The sequence below is a fragment of the Podarcis filfolensis genome (assembly GCF_964270895.1).
Source record: "Podarcis filfolensis genome assembly, chromosome: 16".
Lineage (NCBI taxonomy): Eukaryota > Metazoa > Chordata > Lepidosauria > Squamata > Lacertidae > Podarcis > Podarcis filfolensis.
In genome coordinates, this window is record NC_139620.1 from 4,742,394 (window position 1) to 4,758,475 (window position 16,082).

The 16,082-nt window shown below is 44.5% G+C and overlaps 1 protein-coding gene across 4 annotated transcripts; it reads right to left on the reverse strand.

Moving 5' to 3' along the window:
* Positions 1-1,703: 1,703 nt before the first annotated feature.
* MRPS21 (mitochondrial ribosomal protein S21) lies at positions 1,704-7,256 on the reverse strand. 4 transcript variants are annotated; one of them, XM_083591684.1, is made up of 4 exons: positions 6,324-6,694; positions 6,054-6,153; positions 5,488-5,649; positions 1,704-2,390 (listed from the first exon to the last, which is right to left on the reverse strand). In XM_083591684.1, the coding sequence occupies exons 3-4, from the start codon at positions 5,568-5,570 to the stop codon at positions 2,210-2,212; spliced, it is 264 nt and encodes an 87-aa protein (XP_083447810.1). In that variant the 5' UTR covers positions 5,571-5,649; positions 6,054-6,153; positions 6,324-6,694; the 3' UTR covers positions 1,704-2,209. The 4 variants fall into 4 exon arrangements, with proteins under 4 accessions (XP_083447810.1, XP_083447811.1, XP_083447808.1 ...); XM_083591685.1 differs by lacking the exons at positions 6,054-6,153; positions 6,324-6,694 and adding an exon at positions 7,211-7,256; XM_083591682.1 differs by lacking the exon at positions 6,054-6,153 and having other exon boundaries at positions 6,324-7,218.
* Positions 7,257-16,082: the final 8,826 nt, after the last annotated feature.

Genomic DNA, 16,082 nt, shown 5'->3' on the forward strand with positions numbered 1-16,082 from the left:
AAGCCCTGAAATGTAGGCCATTGGCCACATTTAAAAAAAAAATTGTCGAGATTGCACTGGACTCCACTTGCCCAGATTTGGCAAAGGTTGCTGTGATTTATGCTGACTGGGATGCTGCTTCACACACTGGGGTTGCTAATGATAACAATATTTTTTTATTTGCATGCTGCCCATCTGACTGGGTTGCCCCAGCTACCCTGGGCAGCTCCCAGCAGAATAGTAAAGCATCGAACATTAAAAACTTCCCTAAACAGGGCTGTCTTCTGATGTCTTCTGAAAGTCAGGTAGTTGCTGCACCATTCAGGCATCCTGGAGTCAAATATATAGCACCACCTCTACAATCGCATCCCAGGTGCTCTCTCCAAATCCAGCCCTGGCGCTCCTCTCCCCCAGAGTGCGGCATTAACCCATCCATTTTGCATCAATCTTTCTGTGCTTCTCACTGGTGTTGGTGGCTTCCCACTGAAAGCCTAACTCACTCCCTTCACAGGAGGAATGGCTAGGGAAGGGAAGGAAAGGGGGCATTTGACACACCAAAGAAGAGTCTTTAATGGTTTGTCCAAAATAGAACATGGCAGAAGATCTTATGTTAAACCAGATGCACAGCCCGCTAGTTCCCCATTTTGTGGATAAACATGTGGAGGCTTTATTGATAACTAAATTAACTCTCTTTCTTCTCTTTATATACAATTGCTCTTTCAAGTTGCGTTGCACTCCTTTGTTCCGCAGTTTCCTTCTCCCTTTCTTCTGTATTCTTGTTTGCACCATCATTTTTACTGCATTCTGTATTTGCTTATGTCTGTAACCCTTCTATTATGAAAAATGACCAATTTTTTTTTTACTTTTTTTTTTAAAAAAGTAGGCCACTGAACCTTTCATGAGCAAGTCATAGTTCAGTGGAAAAGAACCTGTTCTGCATGCAGAGAACAGGTTCACTCCTCAGCATCTCCAGGTAGGGCTAGAAAAAAAGACTCGTCTGAAACCTCCGAGAGTTGCTTCCACAGCACACTACCTTCTGCTAGCTAGATCAAAGCTCTGATTCTGCATAAGGTTGGTTTTTTTTTTTATCTGCAGCATGAGGGGTGGGGGAGGTAAAGAGACCATGACTTGCAAAAACCCTATAATGTAGTCCTGGCAATATCAGAGATGGGAGGTGGGCCCAGGCAAAGAATGGCTAACAACAACTCTGCAGAATAGGCTACTGTAATTATCCTGGAAGTGGCTATAAAGGGACAATTTAAAGCAACCTTGGAGTGTAGCCTACTTTTGCTAAGCGCTGTTATGCAACAACACCTTTGTGCAATAAATCAGGGGTGATGAACAGTGTGGTGCAAGTTATAAACCTGCTCCCTGTCCCCAAACCCAGTCACTTGTAGACAGTATTATGCTAGATGGATCAAGAGTCTGGCTCAGCAGAAGGCAACTTCCTCAGTTCCACTTCCAACAATGGGGAAACCCAGGCAGATTGGCGGGGTATAAATAATATATTATTACTACTACTCCTACATCCTCACTTGCTGTACATCTTTACATTTTCTCCACTTTACCACGTTGAGTATTTCTTACTTTAGCCCTTATCCAGACAAGAGCACCTCAAAATTGCTTTAAAAACTGATTGTTTTATTGGCCTCTGAAAGACAAGTCCATTAAAATGGCCGGAAGCTGGACATAAGCCAAGTCAATAAGCAAAGCTACAATGAGAGTGTCTGTCAACTGTCGAGGGAGAACCCTCTTTTTATTTTTTTAAATGTTTACCCAAGAAAGCAAACATACCAGCATGTAGAACTGTATGCAACCAAGTCTCTGCCTCATGTATTAGTTCTCCCAGCAAAGGGCCGATCCTCCCCATAATTCTGAAGCGTTCAACAACCCAAGTCAACACCTCCAAGCAAAACTGCTTCTGCTTGGGATGGACTGCCCAGCGACTTTTGCTTAACACACAATATATCAAACGGTAACACACTAGTGAAGTTTGTTGCTGACAAACAATATAGAAGGTTGATTTTTTTTTAAAAAAAAGATAACATAAAGATATTTTCAAACCAAAAAAATGGGGAGTCAGTCTTTCAGAGATCCCACTGAAGTGGATGGGGGTGTGTGTTTTACTCTTCCACTTATTCAGTTAGCTTTGCTCAGAAAAGTCATAAACAGCTCATCTCGCAAAGGTCGGTTTTGCAGCAGTTACTATGCTCGGACGTGCCTTCCAAGCTCAGCAACCAAGCCAGGGGTCTGAGCGGTTCTTCCGCATGAGGAAGTTGATCTTTCGAGCCATTTCCGTGTTATAGATCCTCCGGCACGTCTCGTACGCCTCCCGCTGCCTCTTGCGGCAGGGCTTCTCATAATACCGTTGGCGCTTGCTCCTGTCAATGATCCCGTCCATAGTTAGGACCCTGAGCAGAGAACAAAAAGAAGAACAGGGTCAAATTCTTGTCAGATGAGGCCAGAATCAGGATAGCAACCCACCATCTTCCTCTGTGCCAAATACAGAAAAGCTGATAGCTGCCAGCTGTATCTGACTCCCACTCTAAAAATAACTCTAAAAAGAACTAAAATAACCACCGTCCTCCTCCTCTTTTTTTATGCTGAAGCACTTTAGAGGAAATGCCATAAAAACATGATGATCGTGCTGAAGACACACCTTTTCACCCCAGCTTTTGACACTTGAGATACGTATTTTCAGGACCCACCCTATTTCCGTGACTATAATTTGTTTGAACAGCTTGTAGTGCTGAATTTTAAATTGCTGGATCCCACCCTGGGACCTGATGGTGAAGGGTGAGCGATAAACTGAATCTTTAGTCGTCGTCATCATCATCATCATCATCATGACTTGCAAAATATCTAAGCCACCAAAAATTCTCCAATATCAATTAGGGCTATCATAATTTTGCCAAAAGGACATCTTACTGCGGCAAGGGTCCCCCACATCCTGGTTCCAAACCTGAGATTCAGGCAAGGTGATCTAGGACTCACAGGAAGGCTCTAAAATAAAATAAAAACAGCCCCCACCCAAAAAAAGCTGGAGAGCCAATGCACTGCAATAGGCTGGTGGGTGAGAAGGAGAATTAGGAGGTGAGGCTGCAATTATGAAAAGCCATATACAGTACTGAACACCTTTGTAGCTAACCGATCCTGAGAGGTTGACAAATGGAAGCTGGATAGTGGGTCAGAGAGAGCCCTCCAGATTCGAATCTCACTTAGCCATTGAGTCATTCCCCTGTCACAAAATCAGCTCTCTCTGCTTTGCAGGATGAGGATAATATCAGCCTACCTTACAGGGCTGTAAGGTAGCTGAGACAAAGAGATTTGCCAATCATTGCAAGGACCCATAGACCCCAAAAACTATTCAACGGCAACTCTCCCAGGCATGAATTCTAAGTTGAAATCTGCAATTTATTTCTGAGCAACAGAAGCAGCAGCGCAGATAGCTTTAAAAACAAAACAAAAAAATAATATAAATGCCAATTTTCTCTTTATGAGAGTTTAAAAACAATTCTGGCTTGCTCTGCCTCGTTTTGCATTCACATGGCCTGGGAGTGCCAGCCTGTCAGGGTTGGATGAAAAATAATCCTGAATGAGCTCCAAGCTCCGCCCACCAGCACCCGGCACCCAACGAGAGGGAGCTCAGTGGCCCCCTCCACCCAGCAGGCCAGCCAATCCCGAGGCCAGAGGTTTCTCAGAATGGGCTTATGCAACCTCGTGCACATCCTTGCTCCTAGTCTCATGGGCTGGGACTGTGAGGGAAGACACATGTTTGGCTAGCTGGCGACACAGGCATCTGAAGGGAACATGCAGAGGGCGCAGCAAAAAAGCTACACACACACACACACACCGGACCACAGCAACTGTACTTCTAGCTATTTTTAAACCCTTCAGTGGAAGCCTGAGAAAAATGCAGAGAGAGGCAGGCGAGCTATTGGAGGGGAAATCGCTTCCCCCGCAACCAGGAAGCAATTTGCTCTGACCCTGCAATTATCCCCGCTCTCTGAGGAAAGCTCCCTGATGCATCACAGGCATCAGGGAGGTCAGGAACGATTGTTTTCTCAGCCTGCCAAGACGCTGCCATGTCTGGAGTCCTTGCAACTTTCTGCCTTCTCCTTCCTGGCCCCACAATGCCATCCAAACTTCCAGCAGAATGTGGTGGGCACCCATCCCCAAGCAATTTGGATGTAAAGGCCTTTAGGTTTTATAGCCTATGCAATTCTGTCCATTGAACAATTTTGTTTTAGCAGCCAGCACATATATAATAACACAGGTATCTTCAACCTTTGAAGCTTAGGGCCTACTTTTAACCCAAACATGCATTTGGGGGACTCGTTTCTTAATCTTTTACTAAATATTTGCATGGGTCAGGCCACAACGCAGTTGCAGGTCCACCAGTTGAAGACAGGTGTTGCAAAACATTCCTGCAGCCTCAAGCATCTAGTCCTTAGTCCTTACCGAGCCCTCGCATTTTCTCCCTGTCTCACTCAACCCTCCTTGCATTTGCACGCAATCTAAGAACAGGAAAAGCTGCCTTATGCAGTAAATCTCTCTCAAAAACAGGTAATATTTCATGGGAACAGGGCATAGCCCATCTCCCCATCACAGACCCACAGCTGGTATCAGACACTAACCAAGAACAAAAATGCTTTTGGGTTACCATGCCATGGGCACCCATTTTTGCTGAATGGTCACCCACCCTCCACATTATAAGCAGACATTGCAAGATACACACACACCAATAAAGTTCTGCAACCAAATTAAGTACCACTTGAATCCTGTAAAGGCACACTTTGCAACTCAAAAGCCTAAACACTCATATAGCAGCAGGCACTGGTTCCGAAGAACAGAACTCAAGCTATTTGTATATATATTTTTAAAGCATACTGCCTGAGCCCATCATTTAAAAAGTTCCATTTATGATATCCAGCCAGCAGAGGGCATGACAGCCACATGTTGACTAAAGCTTGCTTACAAGACAGCATTACAAGTCACGACTCTCCCTTTCTCCTGACGAAGGTTGCATAAAACCACCTAACTTGACAACACAAGTCGCCTACGTGCTTTTGCCCTAGCAGCCACACATGGCTGCTCAAAATACAATCAGGAAATAAAAGCAAAAGCTACTCATTCAGCTCATAGAAACATTGTGAAAATGACCCATGGATGGTTAAGTCCAGTTGAATCTGACTTTGGAGTGTGGCGCTCATTTCACTTTCAGGCTGAGGGAGCCCGCGTTTGTCCGCAGACAGTTTTCTGGGTCATGTGGCCAGCATGACTAAACCGCTTCTGGTGCAACAGAATACTGTGACGAGTGCCAAAGCGCATGGAAACGCCATTTACCTTCCCAACACAGTGGTACCTATTCATCTACTCGCTCTGGTATGCTTTCAAGCTGCTAGGTTGGCAGGAGCTGGAGCAAAACAATGGGAACTCACCCCATAGCGCGGATTCAAAACATTGCAGCCAGTCCTGGGGTGCAGCAAGGCCAAAGGATGTCTTTACCTGTTGAGGACTCGATAGGCAGCCTCCACATTGCCATTGGGCACCATCACTGTCCGAGCGACGAATTTCAAGTGATTGGCCATCTTAGGTGTAGCTGTTTCTAACTCCAGGAACTGCAGGCCATCAGCTTCTGGCCCAAACAAGAGACTCTCCAAAAGATACCTTTTAAAAATAATAATAATAAAAGGACACCTCACAGCTAAACATAAATAAATATATTGGGGGACTACTGTTAGTGCTAGATGCACAAGAAAGTCCTGGTTCAAATCTCTCTGACCTCCCATCTGCAATATACATTTAAAGTTTTCATACCACTTTTTTGACAGGCATTGCTCGCCCCAAAGAATCCTGGGAACTGGACTTTGTTGTGGGTGCTGAAAGTTGTTAGGAGACCACCAGCACCCAGGTGTCCCTCTGCCTTCGGTCCCCCTTTTGTATTGTTTTTAAGCCTTCTTACAAATCTGGGGTTTCTTTGTATTGTTTTAAAAACTATCATAGCTGTTTTAATGACATGACTACGAATTGCTTCAAGACATGCATGTAAAAGGCAATTCATGAATTGTTACCTAAAACAATAATAATTCTAAGTGTCTTCTGTGGGTACACAGGCCTTTGGCTTTTTATTATCGGCTGCCTCCTTCAGTGGGTGGGATTTTTTAGTCCTGCCTTTAGACAAATACAGTATGAATGAATTTTCTCTGTTTTTATGCTGGTGTTAAATGCCTATGTTATTTATTTATTGCTGTAAGTAACTCTGAGATACTTAAAAAAGGAAAAATAGGCAATAAATGTGATAAACAACAAAATTCAATAAATTATTATTATAATAAATGTACCAAAGTAATCATTTCTCATTTGGCTGTCCGGTTGGCAGATCTCAAAGTAGATCCATGCAGAGTGCTGAAACTCCAGTCACCTTTTTTTTAAAAAAAAAAAGAAAGAAAATACTGGCTTTCTCTGCTATTTTCTCAGTTCATGGCCCAATTCTGAAATTGTGAAAATTGGGATTTTATCCAATGCTAATTCCTACTCAGAGCAAACCCACTGAAGTTAAGAGACATGACTAACTTAGATCCATTGATTCCAACAGGTCTACTCTGAGTAGAAATAAGCTGGAGACAACCCTCGGCCGTTTTCGTTGCCCCTTCCAGGCTCTTTGGGGCCACCTAAAATTTACCTGACTATAATAAACACCATAAAATTATGTACGGAGGGGAGGATAATGAAGGGAGGCCCCAATTTGGAGGAATCTCCCCCTTTTTGGGGTGACCTTGGGCCAGTCACTCATCTCTCAACCTAATCTACCTCACAGGGTCTCTGTGAGAAGGTAAAACGGGAAAAAGGAGGGGGGGTTATGAATTTTCCCCACCTCGACCTCCCTCGGAGGAAAAGGTGGGGCATGAAATAAATTTCATTTCAACAAACGAAATAAAACGGGAGGCGCCCCAACTTCTCCCGTCAACTGCAAATTAACAAAAACTAAGCGCAGGCCCCCTTCCCCCCTCAATGGGGAGGGTTAACCGCCCCCCCAAAATAATAATTTCCACGACGACAGGGAGAGGAACGCTATCCTCCGAGGGAACCGCCACATTATTTTTCAGCCCGCCTCCCGGGGCAGCAGCTCCTAATAGAGGCCGGGGATGCGCGCGGCCTACGGCGGACCCGAAGGGAAGCGGGGCAGAGAGGCGCTTCCTCGCGCGCCCCCACCAAGGACTACACTCACCCGCTGCTGCCTCAGCCGGTCCCCCCGGAGCCGCGAACCGGAACCGGAAACGCGTGTTTCCTCCCCGCTTCTCGCTTCTCCGGCCTGCGGCCTAGTCCTGGTAACCATGGCAACGGGAAAGGCCTGCGGGGAGAGGAGGAGGTCAAAGTCCTCTCCCGTTATCACCGTATAGGGACGGCCTCCTTACTGCTATTTTCGGTCCCCCCCCAGTCAATTGAAGATAATAATAATAATAATAATAATAATAATAATAATAATAATAATAATAATAGTTGTGGTGGTGGTTGTTGTTTTGGTATTGTTTTTCAAAAAAAAATTTATTGGTTTTCACAACATTATAAGCAAACAAACACATAAGACAAACAAACATAAATCATAGCCTTATTGAAAATTACACTTGTTAACATTGTTAAGTGACTTCCTCGCTTCCCCTTGGTTGAATTTCATTGCATGTCCTTTTAACGGTTTTCCAAATCACAGTTCTTATAAAATTTAACTTAAACATTAACATCCTTAGATCTTCACATTATAAAATTAAACATATTAATTCCACACTTAACATGAATAAAAATCCTGAGCCAATTAAGTATCTGCAAGCTGTTTTCAGTTCATTTAACTTAACATGTTTAAGTAATCATTAAATTTAAGCCACTCTTCCTGATACGCCTCCTCCTTCTGGTTGCGGACTCTTCCGGTTAGGTCAGCTAGCTCCGAAAAATCCATCATCTTCATCTGCCATTCTTCTTCTTGTTGTTGTTGTTGTATTTATTTATTCCTTCCTTTCTTCCCCACCCATCTGGCTGTGTTTCTCCAACCACTCTGGCCGGATTCCAGCACAACATTAAAATACAAAAATTCATCAAATATTAAAAGCTTTACACTAGTAGTCTAAACATTTAAAAGGGCATATTGGAAATCACCTTACCCTACCTAAGAACATTGCATGATAAATAAAAGAGCCAACAATGGCTCATGTTCAGAAAGAGGCCTTGTACCAATATATAAAGCAATAGCATAGGGGCGGGGGGAAGGAGGTAGAAAAAAACACCAACCCCATAGCAATAAAATGACTAATAACTCTATGAATAAACGAATTAAGCTCGTTGCTGATTTATCAATAGCTTTCCCACTGCAAGCTTTTTTTTTTTTTAAAAATCAGCCAATAGTCAATGCAAAACTATATGTGAAAAATAAAATCATTGAACTATCCGTGGCTTCTCAACTGCTAGGCAAATTTTTTATAACGCCGGTTAAAATCCACCGATCAATACAAAAAAATAAAAAATAAGAAACCGGCGCTTAATACTTGTATAATATGTAAAGCACAGGTTTAAGCATTTATTATGTGTGCCTGCACTGATTTTTTTATTGTTATGTATTGATGGGTTGATTGGAAAAAATAAAAATAAAGGCTTGCCTGGCAATTAATAGCTTTTTTTTTTTACAACAACAAAAATGTTTTTGCACACAGGACTGAGACAGCAGCAGTAAAAGCCAACTGACGCTTGAAACAGAACTTTTTGTTGTTTAGTCGTTTAGTCGTGTCCGACTCTTCGTGACCCCATGGGCCAGAGCACACCAGGCATTCCTGTCTTCCACTGCCTCCCGCAGTTTGGTCAAACTCATGTTCGTAGCTTCGAGAACACTGTCCAACCATCTCGTTATTCATAACCAACCAGTTATTCCATTTTGATTGGTTCAGGAAACAGAACTAGCATCATGCAAATTATTTTCTGCAGTCATTCAGGTATATTGGCATGCATGGATTTGCTATTGCTTTAGCGGCCAGGAGGGGGAGCTAGGACTTTACAGTACAGTACTTAATTCTGGTGTTCAGTGCATTCTGGTTAACCAAAAGCCAGAGAAATCAATCCATAATATCATAAACAGTTTCAAACAACTTAAAAATGCAAGCATTAAAATATACACCCCAAGCATCAAAAGCCAGGGTAAAGAGGTGTGTATAAATTAATAAATTAATAGAACAATACACTATTAAAAATAATAAATAATCTAAACTGCGATAACCAAGGACAACCCTCATGGTGCTTTATTATTGTGGTTGTAGATTCTTTGCATGGTTCTAACTTGGTTTAAAGCTGCCCAGAGACTGGTCTGTATCAGGTGATTAACAAACTGAACAAATGAATAACACAATGCTGGCTGCTGTTGTTAAGCTTCAGTCTTGACATAGCACTGTCTAAAATATGACATACTTAATTATCCTTCCAGTGCAGCAGCAAGAAGGCATCAAAGTATTATGATGATCTTAAATACTTTTGGAACCATGGACTCAGCTACATTAGTAAAGAAAAAGTGATTTGAATGCACTATAAACATACAACACCAGATGGCACCAGAGAGCAGCAAATTTTACAACACAATTTTCCATAGAGATATTTTTCTTTTGTTCAAAAGATCTAATTTCTGACTTCTTTCTAGCGGATTTCCCCCCCTGTGCATCCACCCCCTGATGCATTTTATGGGTGATATGCACTAGGGTCCTCATGAGAGTACCCCAAATGGAAGAAATGTGTAGACATCTGTTGTCTGTAGGTGGAGCATCCCAGACCCTGAAATTTCAAGGCCCAAACTGGAGACCTAGGGTGGGACCCTGGTGATGTCAAGGGAAACACACACACATACCCCGAGATGTCACAGGGACTGGCTCCACGGACAATTTTATTAGGAGAGGGGAGCAGAGGAGGGCAAACCCAGACTGTGGATGCTATAATTTGCACCCAACTCCTGCAGTGCCCACCTGGACATTCAAGCCCTCCAGATACCACCTGGAGACTTCAGGACAAATCTGGAGGTCTGGTATTGGCATCTAGCTTGTCCTAGAGTGCCCCCATTCCCCTGTTGTTGTTTAGTCGTTTAGTCGTGTCCGACTCTTCGTGACCCCATGGACCAGAGCACGCCAGGCACGCCTGTCTTCCTCTGCCTCCTGCAGTTTGGTCAAACTCATGCTGGTAGCTTCAAGAACACTGTCCAACCATCTCGTCCTCTGTCGTCCCCTTCTCCTTGCCCCCTCCATCTTGCCCAACATCAGGGTCTTTTCCAGGGAGTCTTCTCTTCTCATGAGGTGGCCAAAGTCTTGGAGCCTCAGCTTCAGGATCTGTCCTTCCAGTGAGCACTCAGGTCTGATTTCCTTAAGAACGGATACGTTTTACCTTCTTGCAGTCCATAGGACTCTCAAGAGTCTCCTCCAGCACCATAATTCAAAAGCATCCATTCTTCGGCGATCAGCCTTCTTTATGGTCCAGCTCTCACTTCCATACATCACGACTGGGAAAACCATAGGTTTAACTATGCGGACCTTTGTTGGCAGGGTGATGTCTCTGCTTTTTAAGATGCTGTCTATGTTTGCCATTGCTTTTCTCCCAAGAAGCAGGCATCTTTTAATTTTGTGACTGCTGTCACCATCTGCAGTGATCATGGAGCCCAAGAAAGTAAAATCTCTCACTGGCTCCATACCTCACTGCCCATACCCCTAGGTAATACTAATACACCTGAGAGCCCCAAAAAAGAAAAGAAAAAAGGCCTTATGGGGACAGGCTGCGTTTCACACGCCTATCTCTGGGTCATAAGCCTTCTGGCAGAAAATGGAATTAGTACAATCTCTGAGGATTCCTCTGACACGCAAACCCACAGCCCAGAGGGACGAAAGCCAATCCCCTACTAAGGCCTCCATGCACTAATAGGTTCTGACAGAGGCGGGGGGCAGGGGGTGTACAGACCTGGCTGTGATCCCATGATTGACCCAAACTATGAGTGGAGGTGATTGGCACAAAGCCCATTTGATGAGAATCGGTTTATTTCCCCCGAGACACACAGCACAAGCTGCTGGTCAGTTTCCTGGCTGAGGACTCTTTGGCCAAGGGGGGGTCATTGTCAGGAGAAGTTAGTGGTTCTTTTTCAAAACCACACACATGGAGCCCTGTGTCCGTACAAACTCTTTAACCAACTTGCAGACCCTCTGAGCCTCCCTGTTTTCCTGGGACTGTCCCAGATTTACAGAAGCCGTCCCAGTTTTGATCCCAGAATTCCCCGCTTTTCCTTAGTGCACCCCTCTTTTCATCAGAGAAATGTTGGCGGGTATGGAATCATGCGATCCCCGAGCCAAGGAGATAAGTAACTATACAACCTTTAGAAGACATCTGAAGGCAACCCTGTATATATGTTGGAAGCTGCCCAGAGTGGCCGGGGCAACCCAGTCAGGTGGGTGGGGTATAAATAATAAATTATTATGACTACTATTATTATGGAATAAAGGTAAAGTGTAAAGGGACCCATGACCATTAGGTCCAGTTGCGGACGACTCCGGGGTTACGGCGCTCATCTCGCTTTATTGGCCGAGGGAGCTGACGTACAGCTTCCGGGTCATGTGGCCAGCAGGACTAAGCCGCTTCTGGCAAACCAGAGAAGCGCACGGAAACGCCATTTACCTTCCCGCCATTTACCTATTTATCTACTTGTACTTCGTGCTTTCAAATTGCTAGCTTGGCAGGAGCAGGGACCGAGCAACGGGAACTCACCCTGTCGCGGGGATTCGAACCGCCGACCTTCTGATCAGCAAGCCCTAGGCTCTGTGGTTTAACCCACAGCGCCGCCCGCGTCCCTCTATTCTTATGGAATAGGACGTCCCTATTTTCACTGGAGAAACATTGGAGGGTATGGCCTTGCAGTGCCGAGCTCAAAAATGCCACTGCATACATATTAAGTTCTTAAACCATAAACTTTGCAAACCTGCAAACAAAGCCCTTTAGCCGCATCCTTGGAAGCTGGCATCACCCAACAATTTGCTGATTTGGCTTGAGATTGGCAAGTCCGGTTTGGCTGCCTGCTTTTGACATGTGACGGTGATGTGTGCTTCTTGTTAGTTACTGCTTTCTGACGGTTACTGACGGTGTACTGCTGACTGCGCCAAATTTTCAAGGGACAGCGTGGGCTTTTTTGATGCATGAACCCCTCTTCTGCAAGCCTAGTTGCACTGAATCGTCCAACAATATGATAGCTGCTGTATTTTTCACTCCATATGACACACTTTTTTCTTCCTAAAAAGCAAGGGGAAATGTCTGTGCGTCTTATGGAGCGAATGCGTGGTCCCTGGATCCTCAGGATTTTTGCATTGGGTCACCCCAAATTCACCATCAGATCACATAGCATGTCCGTGGCTACAGCCTGCACCAAAAAAACCACGCACCCACTGTTTCGTGGGGCCACAATGGTGCAAAAACGTGGTTACAAAGCACGGATCCACATGGATCCTCAGGATTTTTGCATTGGGTCACCCCAAATTCACCATCAGATCACATAGCATGTCCATGGCTACAGCCTGCACCAAAAAAACCATGCACCCACTGTTTCGTGGGGCTGCAATGGCGCAAAAACATGGTTACAAGGCACGGATCCACATGAATTCTCAGTATTTTTGCATTGGGCTACCCCAAACCCACCGTCAAATCACATGTCTGTGGCCACAGCATGAACCACAAAAATCATACATCCACTGTTTCATTCAGAATATTATTTTTTTCTTGTTTTCCTCCTCTAAAAACTAGGTGCGTCTTATGGTCAGGTGCAAAAAATACGGTACCTTAAAATACCCGAAAGGCTGTCTGTCCCATGGAAAACAGAGCCAGCTTGCTTTCTGCTGCGCTGGACGGTAAAGGCTCTGTACCAATGGGTTCAAATGATGGGAAAGGAGGTTCCGACTAAACATTAAGAAGAACTTTCTGGCAGTAACAGCTGTTCAATGGAAGGACAGACTGCATCATAAGGTGGCGGACTCGCCTGCCTTGGAGATCTTTAAGCAGAGGCTGGCTGGCCCATCTCTCAGGGATTCGTTAGCCGTGCTTCCAAGCATTGCAAGAAATCTGGCTAGTTGAACTTTGGGGGCAAACGTCCAACTTAAAATTCTCTAGCTTAACTGCAGCATGCTTTCAGTATTATAAGTAACTTTCTAAGGAAATTGAAGTGTTTCCACTGGAATCATTAATGCACATTTGTCTCAAAATACCGACATGTTTTAAACTGAAGTTTATGCAGAAAAAGCGAACACACAAAAAAACCTGAAACCAAAGGACGATATTGCTGATCTACTCACATCCTCAGAGAACAGGCAGCACCACACATGGAGGACAGATCCTTTGCAACACTGCAGAAAAAGTACAGTAACCTCTGCGTTGAAAGCCGAGGCTCTCAGCCAACAGCCAATACCCAGATTTGCAAGCAGATACCGGTACATGACAGGTGTCCACACACACAGGCCAAAGTCCACTTTGATGCATGGTGCGTCAACTAATTGAATCACGAACCTGTTGTTCTTTCAAGGTAGAGGCCTTCATTACAGAGACACAGGCAGCGTCCCTGGGCTGCAATTTCTCCTGGAAAGTGGTCACCTAAGTAGATGGAGGATGGGGGCTAGTGGGTCTGCAAGTACAGAAAGGGGCAAGCAAAAACGATCAAATGGCTGAAGCAACTCCCCTGTAAGGAAAAGTTGCGGCGATTGGAACTTTTCAATTCAGGGGAAAGACAAGTAAGAGGTGACATGATAGCTTATAAAATTATTCATGGACAGCATCCGGGTCATGTGGCCATCATGACTAAGCCGCTCCTGGCAAACCAGAGCAGCGCATGGAATCGCCGTTTACCTTCCCGCTGGAGCAGTACCTATTTATCTACTTGCACTTTTTGGCGTGCTTTCAAACTGCTAGGTTGGCAGAAGCAGAGACCGAGCAACGGGAGCTCACCCCGTCGCGGGGATTCGAACCGCCGACCTTCTGATCGGCAAGTCCTAGGCTCTGTGGTTTAACCCACAGCACCACCCGCATCCCTTCTTAGGCCAATATCCTCCCCCAGTTCCTGTTTTGCAGGGCAGAGAAAGAGAGAGAGAGAGAGAGAGATAAAAGCTCCTTGCCAAAGCATCCCTCCTGCAAATTCCCTGGCGAAACAACTGGTTCACCCACAAGAGCTCCCTGTGGGTGATAGAGAGCAGCAGCTGCTTTTGATGTGGGCTGAGACCAGACGCTGCGGTGCCTCTTGCAAGTCAGGGCATGGACCGCCTCACCTGTCAGCATCACGAGGCAAAGAGGTGAAGCCAGACACACCTGGAACAGGTTGGGCTCCTGAGGCGGGCAGCAGGTGGAACGCACGTGCCCAGGCTGTCTCTCCCACTTTGGAGCCTGCGACGGGCAAACCTGTCCATCTCGGCTTTCTAATCCCTTCCCGCATTGGTTTGAGATTTACCTGGCCAAAAGAACGGGCTGCAGCTTTTTCCTGCATTGGTTACTTCAAGACTGGATTGCCGCAATGCGCTCACTGTGGGGTTTCCCCTCACGCTGCAGTCAGAAGCAACAGGATTGCAGACAGGAGGGAGGCCTTGTCAGCATAGAAAACCTGCACCGGCCACTGATTTGCTACCGGGTCTAGTTCAAGGTGTTAGTATTAGCATAATAATAATAATAATAATAATAATAATAATAATAATTTATTATTTGTACCCCGCCCATCTGGCTGGGTTTCCCCAGCCACTCTGGGCAGCTTCCACAAATACCAAAAATACACTAATATATCATATTAGTTATTATTGTATTATTATGCACTAATATGTCATATTAGCAACTGGGATTCAGAAACGATTGGTAATAATAATAATAATAATAATAATAATAATAATAATAATAATAATTTATTTATACCCTGCCCATCTCTGGGCGGCTTCCAACAAAACACTAAAATACAATAACTTATTAAACATTAAAAGCTTCCCTAAACAGGGCTGCCTTTAGATGTCTTCTAAAAGTTTGGTAGTTATTTTTCTCTTTGACATCTGGTGGGAGGGTGTTCTACAGGGCAGGCGCCACTACCGAGAAGGCCCTCTGCCTGGTTCCCTGTAGTTTTGCTTCTCGCAATGAGGGAACCGCCAGAAGGCCCTCGGTGCTGGACCTCAGCGTCCGGGCAGAAGGATGGGGGTGGAGACGCACCTTCAGATATAAAGTCCTTAACAACTTGGGACCACTCTACCTGTGCGATCGCCTTACCCCATTATATGCCCACTTGACTGCTGGAACTCCCTGCCTATAATAATAACAATAAACAATAATATTTTTTTATTTATACCCCGCCCTTCCCGGTTCAAAAACCAGGCTCAGGGCGGCTAACAACAAATTTAAAACAATTGATGCAACAAAAAACAGCATAAAATACGGTATAAAACGTGAATAACGATAAATTCAGAATTGAAAAATCAATTTGGGGGGAAATCCATCCAATAAACATTAGATGATCGCCAGGGCTAGCTGGCTAAATTAGTCCTATTTGGGCCAGCATGGAGACCAGGGGAGAATTAGCTGTGGGGTCTCAGAGTGGAAAAAAGGGAGGGGGAGGGAAGGAAGGGGAATAAAACATCAGACTAAGTTCAAGTTGAAAGCCAGGTGGAATAGCTCTGTCTTACAGGCACTGAGGAAGGAAGTTAAATCCTGCAGGGCCCTGGTCTCATCAGACATAGCATTCCACCAGGTCGGAGCCAACACTGAGAAGGCCCTGGCCCTGGTGGAGGATAATCTAACTTCCTTAGGGCCCGGGACCTCTATTTTTTTTTTTATAAAATATTTATTGGGATTTTACAAAAAACAGAGATTTACAGAATGAAAAAACCACAGAGAAAAGTAAAAAATGAAAAAAGAAAACAAAGAAAAATACAAAAATTCATAGAAAAACAAACAAGAAAAAAAATACAAAATACAAAAAACAAATAGTTAGGAAAACATTAAAAAACAAATCCATTTTTTGATATCTTTAAGTTCATATGCTTGTTTCCTTTACCTCCTCACACCTCCCCCTTTTGTATTCCCATTTACATAATCAA